The 10,204-nt window shown below is 41.4% G+C and overlaps 1 protein-coding gene across 1 annotated transcript; it reads right to left on the bottom strand.

Moving 5' to 3' along the window:
* Positions 1-4,748: 4,748 nt before the first annotated feature.
* Positions 4,749-9,732, bottom strand: SPATA2 (spermatogenesis associated 2). The gene is made up of 2 exons (XM_056844602.1): positions 9,368-9,732; positions 4,749-5,996 (listed from the first exon to the last, which is right to left on the bottom strand). The coding sequence occupies exons 1-2, from the start codon at positions 9,683-9,685 to the stop codon at positions 4,749-4,751; spliced, it is 1,566 nt and encodes a 521-aa protein (XP_056700580.1). The 5' UTR covers positions 9,686-9,732.
* Between the last annotated feature and the right edge of the window lie 472 nt (positions 9,733-10,204).

A 10,204-nucleotide genomic window follows, 5' to 3' on the forward strand; every position in this document is an offset into this window, starting at 1 on the left:
GGAGACCACTAAGGAAGTTCAGGGTCGCTATGCAGAGGCAGGCAACGAAAAACCACCTGTTTCTTGCCTTGAAAACCCCAAGGAGTAACCATAAGTCAGCTGTGACTTGATGGCACACAATTATAGATCCCTACCACTACCTTCACCTAGTATTTTCCAGTGCTGTGGGGGATTTGGTGACAGGACTATCATAGGAAGAGGTATTCTATTTTAAAATTATATTTTAAATATTTGGGATTGAACACACTATGTTCAGCCCTTCTGTAAAGTAAGTTTTTAGTCCTTATTACTACAAAGATGAGTTTTACAGGATGTGGGAAATGCTAGTGCTCAGACATTTTACAAGAGAGGGGTCTTCAGCAGGACTGCGAGGCCATTTATGCATGGGTATTTACTTTGCCGTCCCTGCTGGACTGCTTCAAGGCTTCCTTTGCATTATTCATTTTACCGACCTTCAGACTGACTTCACTGTGGCCTGATTCCCCCCCGCCACACACACACACACACACAGTACTAGGATCCTGTTTTAGAACGAATTTAAATACTGCTTTGAGGAAAGAGCAACGCAAATTCCCCCCAATTCCATGCATAGCTCTTAACTTCGGGTTTTTCTCCCCACGCCCATTTTGGCTTCTCCCTCCCCGTGTCTGTCCCTCCCATCCAACCCCTTCCCTCAAAGCAAAGCACAAAAGAGGGAGTTAAACCTTCATAAAATCTGCAGGAAGACACTGAAGAATGCTGCAAAGGTTGGAAGGCAGCTCCCCGCAGGGAGCTGTTGAAGAAAGGTGGAGAGGAATACCCAGCAAAAGCACGCACAGTCCCTTTCACATGTGACTCGCCCCCCAAATAAAGTGCAATAAGGATGCGTTTTCAGGGGGAGGGACTCAGAAACTCCATGATTCACTGGGGATGCCTAATTAATCACAAGGTACTCCTGGAATTTCGGTGGGGGGGAACCCTCATGCATATGATGTTTGAGAATTTGGAGCAGAAAACCAAACGCAAATTTCCCCTGCATAAATAACCTAAGTGTTCCAGAATTCTGCATAGCTTATTGCCTTTTGTCCATGAGTAGCAGCAATTAGCATTTAAATTTGCAAAATGCATACAGGTTACAGAATTCAGCTTTTACAGACACAGAATTTCAAGAGTGAATGCAGATATGTGGACAGAGAGAATGAATACACTAATGCGAGCGTTAATCAGCACCACCCATTTCCCTTATGCCAGCACCCTTTTCAAGTAGGATTAGCACAGCAAATCCATGCTTAAATTGTTACACAACATACTTCAGTTCATGACTATGAAGAGGAAACCTGCATCTAACATTTTGACCATTTTCAATTTGTAACTGATCCATCTATCTGTACAAAATGTCACATCCTTCCCCATTTTGTGGGGATGGAGACTTAAAATGCAGTGTGTCTCATGCAGTGACTACTCAGGTCCAGGTTTGCCACAGATCCCAGTATTGGCCTGCTTGGGAAAAAGCAACACCAGTCAGGCCTTTCAGAACACTACAACAATGGCACGGCCTTGCTTTCACCTACAGTATTTTATAAAGCAGAGTTGGATCCAGAAGTTGCCCTCCCATAAGCAGGGGTACAGCTTTCAGATTTAACCCCATACCCCTGATCAACCAACATGCTAACTGAACACTGTCAGACAGTGGCTAGAGAGCTGTCTTGAACCAGATTACCTAGATTCAAAGTTCCACCCCACTACGTCTGAGAGCTGATTTTCATATCACAAAGTTGTGTTTAGTAGGGATGACACCAGGACTCTGCATCAGATACGGAACGAGAGTTTTGTGCATCTGAGAGGCACGCCAGCTGTTTTCCGCTCGCAAACTACAGCACACAAGTAGAAGCAGCTTCAGATTATCCCCATTTGTTTTTATGTCCTCAGACTGCACCAGCGTGAAAATTACATGTAGCCATGTGACTACCTCTGTTGCTCACAATAGGGACTCCGTGGGCCAGTTCGATGATGTGATAATGTGTGGGAGAAGCTGCTACAAGCACAAGCAAAACAGGGCCAGTGTGTGTCTAAAACTCCCATCACACATCTGATACAATGTCCTCATGTCCTCCCCTACAAACACAAGGACTTTATAATGTAAAGACAGGCCCTAAGTTACCAAGGGCCCACCTATCCTTCACTTCCATTTCCAAAATGTAAAATGGCAGATATATCTTCCAGAGGATCATCATAAGGGCAAGCATAAGGACTGAACCACTGGCTGTTGTAGGCTATATGGAACCTGTAAATATTTCAGTGTAAACAAGGGCGTTTTGCCCCTGCAAACCCAAGTTAAACTCTTAGGAGAAAGAATTTAAGTGTTTCAAAGACAGCAATTCAGATGTTTAACAAATCAGATGCCAAACAGCTGCATTTTAAATTAGCATATATTTTACTGTCTCAATCACAGCAACTTCATACAGTAAGATACACATAAAAATATATAGCATGGTATCACTTGCAATTTCACACTGTTCTGTACTACAGGAATTCCATGACAGTTATGTACATAGGACTGCTTCCTTTTTTTTTAAAGCAATATAATTAGTCCCTGCTATGTTCACCGTATAAATTACGTGGCATCACAGTTTTTTTGTTCATTTAGTGTCATGTGAGTAGCAATATGGAACTGGAACGAGAGAGCTAGTAGCTACACAATACAGCAGCCAAAAAAAGACAGGCATGATGCTTTGAGGCTGAACAGAAACAGAACACATCAAAAGGAATTCTACCACCTGTTTTAGAAATAGTAAAATTATTTTAAATTTGGCAATATATACATCTTGTATCTACAAGTATACTAATATATTTATAAAAAAAGAATCCTTCTAAGCTTTTGAAAACCTTAATCATTCATTGCGCAGCCATTTCCCTTAACCTTTCTGGTCAGCAAGGTAATACTTGCCTGTAAAGGAAAAAAATACTCCATGTGCCATAGCAATCTTCTCATTTATACTACTTATTTATACTATTCCTGATCAAGTATCTTCTCAGTATTAGTTTGCTGTTGGCAGCATTCCATCAAACTCATTTTTGAAACTGTACATGCTATACTCTTCTGCAGCATTTCAGCAAATTTACAATGCTCATTAAACCATCACGTTCCTAACCCTTCCTATGCCAGGCTCTTCTTCCCCTCCCCCACAAAAACACACTTTTAAAAAAATAACCATTTAGGTTTGTTTGCCACGTGAAGGGTGAAAGAACAATTCTTAGTCCTAAAATCTACAACCATGCTCATAAAACGTACAGTTTTAGGGTCAAAAGTGTAAACCTGGTACAACGTTCAGAGTTCAATGAAATGGCATAACCATCCTACTTAAGGAATGAATTGTAAAGAGGAGACTGACAAAGCCTAAAGAGGAGACTGACAAAGCCCAAATTCAGTGTGCAGATTCAGTTCCACAGCTGGGAAATCTTACTAGACTGGGAATGGCACAAGCCCTTTTTTAAATCTAAGTTACCACAAAACAATTCTACAGACTTGCCGTGGAGTGAAGGTATGCATTTTACACTAACTCCTCCCCACAAGCATGAATGACAGTCAATATGTGTGCGTGGCCAACTCTTCTATTCCTTGCTGAGGCACAATTCAATACTTTTGCAAGAGCCTGGTTTGTGTATGGAAGGAAACTGTTTGTTACCAGGAACAGAATTTCAAACCAACTGAAAGAAGCAAAAGAGAGAAATGGATTTCAAGAGACATCAGTCTACAACAATAACCTTTAAAAGATGTAGGGGATACACAGGAGAGGGAGGGGGGAAATGTTACCTGAAGAAATAACCCAGAGACTTTAATTACAGGACTTCAGCATTTTTCTGTTAGAAAAACACAACACTCTGTATATTTATTAAAATATAAACTGCTTTCAAATCATCTATTTACAGTAGAAAGAATGGGATTTGATACACGTGTAACAGAAGGTAAAATTCAGTCAGGACTCATTGGGAAGGACAACACTCCAGGCATAACACAACACACACAGATTCACTTATTAAAAAACCAGTAAAGACGAGAAGGGTGTATTGGCAACACTTAAATGCTGGGTTTCCATTTTGATTTGATACGGAATCCTGGAAAATGGGATGGTGCGGAAGACGAGATGATGAGATTCCCACGGCAATGTGCCTAGCAAAGATCATGAAATGCACCCAAACTCTTCCAAAACACCCTCCCCTATCCCACACACAATATTTTTTGGCAACCCTCCCCCACCCCCCAAGTTGATGAACATTTTGTGCAAACCGCCCAAACAGACAATTTCACAATTCATTGAAAACGCTGTTCTCTAGTTCCTCGGTTGTCATCTTTGTTACTGCTCTGATGCTGGGTTATGTGGATGAGGCAGCGACAGCAACACAGAAGCGCGATGTCTCTTTAGGGAAACAATAATTGAAGTGCAAACGCCTGCCTGTCCCTGAAAAGGGAAAAGAAAAACCCAGTGCTCCTCTCCCCCATCTACGTGGGAAAAGAGCAGTGCTCAGTTACGAGTCATCTAAAAGAGTAGCAGCAGCAATTTGTTTAGACATTTTGTGAAGCCACGTCCAGAACTGGCACCTACGTTGAGATGTGTTTGTCCAATACTAGGGCATGCCCTACTTTTCCTTTTCTCCTAACAAGAGGTCAGTAGGGTGGTAGTTCTTACCAGCAACATCAGCATGTTTGTATTTTTTAGCCCTTTTGTCCCAATATATATATGTATATATCTAGTTTCCAAAATAAAAATCTATCTATAAACCAGGTGTGACAGCTGGTTTGATTTATAGTTTAACTGATTGTTTGGCAAGAACCGGTGAAACTCACTCTTTCGACCGCAGGGGTCATAATAGTAAGCGCTGAGGCAAGTGTCGCAAGAGACTTTTGAACAGAAAGTGCATGTGTTTGCCGCCCCTGACCGGTTGCAGAAGCCGCAGCGGGAAGAGCCTGGAGGCTTGGATTTGGAAGTGAACTGAGGAGCTCGCTCTTGAGTCTGTAACATGTACTGAGGCTTCTCCCGGGTCACAGACCCAGATGGCATGCCTTCACCAGAAAGAGTTTTGAGCGAGTAGCTGCTCGGCTTTATCGCTGGATACTCCTGCCGACAGATGAGCAAACTGTCACACTTTTGGCAAACGGAGGTGCCGCAAGATAATCCACAGCTTTGGCACTTAAGGGGAGTGGTCTCTTTGGCTAGATGAGTACGTTTATGGTAGCTAGGGTTGGAATCGTTTCTCAGCAGCCAGACGTCATGTTTAGCAGACTCCTGTCTCTTGAAGTTTAACATGCTCCTAGAGTCAGGGTCGGTATATAAATCTAAATCGTCTTGAGGGGAGTAATAGGTACTGTAAGGAACACCCGTTCTTAATACGCCATTGGCGTGGGATGAGACTGGCAAATACTCATCAGAACATCCATGCGGGGAACTCGACATAGCCAGGAGAGAGGGCGACGGCCGGATTATTTCATCCTTGATATCATCTTCAGTATCGACCAAAATGGGTTCTTTCCTCAGACTTAAAGAAGTCATCAAGGGAGGCTTTTTATTTTCCAAGTAACTGTCGTATGCATCCACCGATTTAGAAGGTTTGGTAACTTTGGGTTTGAAGTAATCTTTTGAGCCTCTCTCACTAGCAGATTTCTGAAGTACCATCCGTGACATAGAAGTGTTCAGGTTCTCTTTGCATTCCGCACGGCGCTTCAAGGCGTCTGAGCAGCCTCGAACATCATCACTGCTATTTTTTCTCTCGTTTATAATGTCGAGCTCTGAATATCCTTTATCCTTCACTTGCAAATGAATTTCAATCAACTGTTCACACTCTATTTTGGCCAAGTACAGTTCAAATGATACCAGCTTCACCTGCAGGGTGTCTACTAGGTCTTTGAGCTTATACACTGTTCCAAGTTCTTGGACATATCCCATCGAATTCAGGATCTGCCTTATGTCCTCATCAAGTATAGTAGACTTCACGTAATAAACAAAAGGCCCTGTGTAGGTCTGAAGGTGGAAGAGAAAGAGAAAGGTTATAGTCTCGGCTCCCAACTAAATAATGACATTCTGCAGTACTCACGAAACTGAACATTACTGTGCCTTAATCTTTCAAAAGATGAAGTGAAAGCACATAACTCCATTTTTGTTCTTCACAATATTCCCTGTCTGCATGTTCTTTATGAAACAAATAGCATTTTCCAGGGCCATACAATGCTCGGAGGAAATACGGTATTTAAAAGTGCAGCGGATTAATCTTCAAACTGAGACCCACAGAGTACTCTTATTTCACACAACACAGGTTTTCAATTTAACATGACAAAGCATTTTCTTTTCATCTACAATAGATATAAGTGCATCACATGTATTTTAGGGAAGAATTAGCAGGTGGGCAGGGACAGCAGGAGATATCGGCACCTGAAGTGCTGTGGGAGTGTCAGGATGATGGGATAAGTACAAAAACCTGCATGTTTTTGTTAAAACCACAGCCTGTGACATTTTAACTGTATTCAAGTTTTAGTGTCAACGTATTTGTTAGTTTAAGACTCAGCGCCAGCATTTAACACTGTTAAGTGTCTTGAAGGGAGGAAGCCGAGATTTAGAGAACAATTTTGCGGTGTTTAAACTCCAATCTTAAGATTATAAAAAATAATTTAGCATTAGCCTTGATATTGGGGAGGAGAATGACGTCAGGCACTTTGGGTCTCCACTGGGGAGAAAGGTGGGGTATACGCAAAGTAATATTTTTACCAATCTTAGCTAGGGCAGTGCAAAGTTTTCGTGTTCTTGAGCATCAGCATGAAGTTGGACAATGCCAAAACTGCAATCCTAAGCAAAGTTGCATCTTTCTAAGCCCACTGACTTTGACAGACTTAGAAGGGTATCTGCTCTGCTCAGGACTGTACCGCAGGATTATTTCAGCACACAGACAATAATTACACTTCAGCTTTCCCCACTTTAGAGGGACAGGCCATTGATACCACACACCAACAAGCTTTCAATGCCAAGAATTCAGACAAGAAAGAGAACTATTCAACTACCGTAAGGGCCACTTTGCTGGAAAAACCAAGTCGAAGTTTTCATAAACTTATCAGTAACTCTCCACGCAACCAAATAAAATGCTAAATTTCTTCTTTATTCCTACCATTTAGTGGTACACACTTACAAATAACATGTGCCCTGAGACATGACAGCTGAGAATGACGAGTATTTTGTCTCTCAAGGAACACCTAATGTTTCCATGAACAATCCAATTCCCTTTTTATTTCTATCATTTACTTGTAAGCATTACCAGGACATTTGGGAACACGTCTACAACTGTGAAGGAATCGCTCTATTTTAATAGCATTAAAAAAAAACTGAGTGAAGACAAGAGTACCAATGGACATTCAGAGTCTGTTCCTTGAGAGCCAGAGTGGTGTAGCGGTTAAGAGCAGTGGTTTGGAGCGGTGGAGTCTGATCTGGAGAACCGGGTTTGATTCCCCACTCCTCCACATGAGCAGCGGAGCCTAATCTGGTGAACTGGATTTGTTTCCCCACTCCTACACACAAAGCTAGCTGGGTGACCTTGGGCAAGTTACAGAACTGTTAGAGCTCTCTCAACCCCACCTATCTCACAGGGTGTCTGTTGTGGGGAGGGGAAGGTGATTCTAATCCGGTTTGAGTCTCCCTTAAGTGGTAGAGAAAGTCGACATTTAAAAACCAACCTTCTTCTTCAATGTGTGTGATGCCCCAGGGTACTGTTCTTTCCCCTATGTTATTTCATATCTATGTGAAACCACTCAGCAAGGTTGTCTGTAACAATGGACTTGGGAGTCAAGCTGTTTATAAATTTATGAAAGCCACTGATGCGGATGTCTCGCGTTTTTAGGCGCTACCTGGATATCATAGTCAAGCAACTATGGACAATACAGCTAAAGCTCAATTCAGGTGGAGGTGATGCTGGCTGGGAAAGATAGTACATTTGAAGAGAATTTGTTGCTAATTTTAGAAGGGGTACCTATCATGGTAGTGGAGACAGTGAAGAGCCTTAGAGTGCTCTGGAGCTAAGGCTGTTGATGGAGATCAGTGCTGTTGCTACGAGAGTTCTCTTCCAATTAGTTGGTTCAAAAACTCCACCCTTTTTTTGATAAAGCTGACCTGGCCACACTGATACTACCTTAACTCTAGATTATTATAATGTGCTCTACATGGGGTTGTCCCTGAAGACAACACAAATTATGACTGGTTCAGAATGTATTAGCATATTTGTTGATAGCTGTCACTAGGACTGATCAGATTACAGCAACACTGGATTAACTGAGATGGTTTCCAAGTTGTTTCCCATTCAAGGTGATGGTTTTTACTTTTAAAGCCCTTGATGACCTGATACAGACTTACTTGAAGGGCAGACCGCCTCTCCCAGCACAACCCCAGGAGGACCATATGGTTTTCTTGCAAGGTTGGTTGCCTCTTTACCCTTTGGAAAGAGATGCCAAGTCCTGTAAGGACTGTTCATTTGCTCCTGAAGAGCTTTTTTATTCGATCCTTTTTGCTGAATGTTAGTTTTAACATGGCTCTTAATATCAAATGGTGTTATTATTGTATATTTTTATGTTTGAAAATGACTTCAAAAGTTGTCTTTTTTGTTTTGTTTGTTCGTTTGTTTTGGAAAATCAGTATATAAATATATTATACAAAGTTCCCAGTTGCCCTGAGAGATATGGCATTCCAAGCAACAGATGAACAATTTTCCTTTTTTATTTCCACTCACACTATTTTACAGTTCTGGACTTCCAATGTATTCTTTGCACTCCATAGTGGCTGGAAAGGGACAGAGCATGAGGGAAAACAACAAAGATCTTCATTTGGAACAAGGAGGCAGTTGTAAAAAAACAAAACAACTAAAAGCTAGCTGAAGCATAGGGGCAAGGCTGAACTGATTAAGCTTTAGGACAAATCCCAACTCCAGCTGAGTCACACTCTCAGTCTAAACTACCACATGGTTTTTGCAAGGATAAAATGCCACTGAACTCCTATAGGAAGAAAGGACAAAATGTAATAAGAACTCATCCTTGAAAAGAAACTTTGTGCCCCATATTATAATCAGGATTAATCAGGGCTATGGAATCTACATAGGCAAAATCTTGTCAAACCAGAACTCCCAGATACCAATACAAATTCAATGTCAATGTGTTCCTAGTATGAGATTTTCAAATACGCTTCTAAAATTAAATTCTCCTTTACTACTTATGTTCATACAAAAGTATACAAATGGCTGCCTCAGTTTTCAATAGCTTTCTGACATCCAGGATCAGCCTCACCATTACAATCTAAATCATCTTGATCACAAAAAATGTAAAAGAATAATATGGTTGACAGATATGCTTTCATGCCCTCACCTTTATATTTTTGAATTCCTTCTTCCAAGGGTAAAGAAAAAGATTAACTCCAACTGATTCCAGCACACCAAAAGCATTCCGGAGTGAACGTAAACTTGAAGATTTCAAGGACTGGAGAGAATGTTCAGCTATCTCATAAAATTTTATCAACCGGAATCTATAAAAGGGATCGATCTTGGGAAGGCAGAGTAAGGCTGAAGCCGCCACTTGTAGGTACTCATCACTAACTGGGCGCTGCTTCTTCTCAGAGGTATCCAATTTGGATTCATGAAATTGTACATACTTCCTAAATACATCCTCTTTATATTTTGTATCCATCTGAAGTAGGATTTTAGCACGCTCGTGGCGGCTACCTCATCTCTTCCATAGTTACTCTGAAGCAAGCTGATCAGTAGATATTATACAGTAATGTACAGTTCCCTGGAATAAGAAAAAAACATGTTACTGATTACTACATTACTCAAATATGCCATATAATATCCCTCTCCTCACAAGACACTACCAAAAAATCTTTAGAATGATAGCTCTCAGATTTTACCCACTTTTGTAGCAGCACTAGACCTTGTCTGAGCCTTATTGGCTTTTGGAAATGTATTCCTACTGAGAAACCAACCACCCTGAAGGCTAGGCAGTTTAACTGAAGCTTTCTATGACCACATGGAGAAGAGAATGATGCAAGTTGCTTTAGGTCCCCACATTAGGGAGAACAGTGTGATATAAATGAAGAAGCAGAAGAAGACTTGGTTTTTATTCCCTGCTTTTCTCTACAGAAAGGAGTTTCAAAGCAGCTTAAAATCACCTTCCCTTCCCCCCTCACAACAGGCACCCTGTGAGGAA

The sequence above is a fragment of the Euleptes europaea genome, chromosome 2 (assembly GCF_029931775.1).
Source record: "Euleptes europaea isolate rEulEur1 chromosome 2, rEulEur1.hap1, whole genome shotgun sequence".
Taxonomy (NCBI): Eukaryota; Metazoa; Chordata; class Lepidosauria; order Squamata; family Sphaerodactylidae; genus Euleptes; species Euleptes europaea.

Coding starts and splice junctions, on each gene's coding strand:
- SPATA2 (XM_056844602.1), bottom strand. CDS start 9,685: ATGGATACAAAATATAAAGAGGATGTATTTAGGAAGTATGTACAATTT. Junction 5,997..9,367: donor AGGAATTCAAAAATATAAAG/GTGAGGGCATGA, acceptor TTCCACCTTCAG/ACCTACACAGGGCCTTTTGT.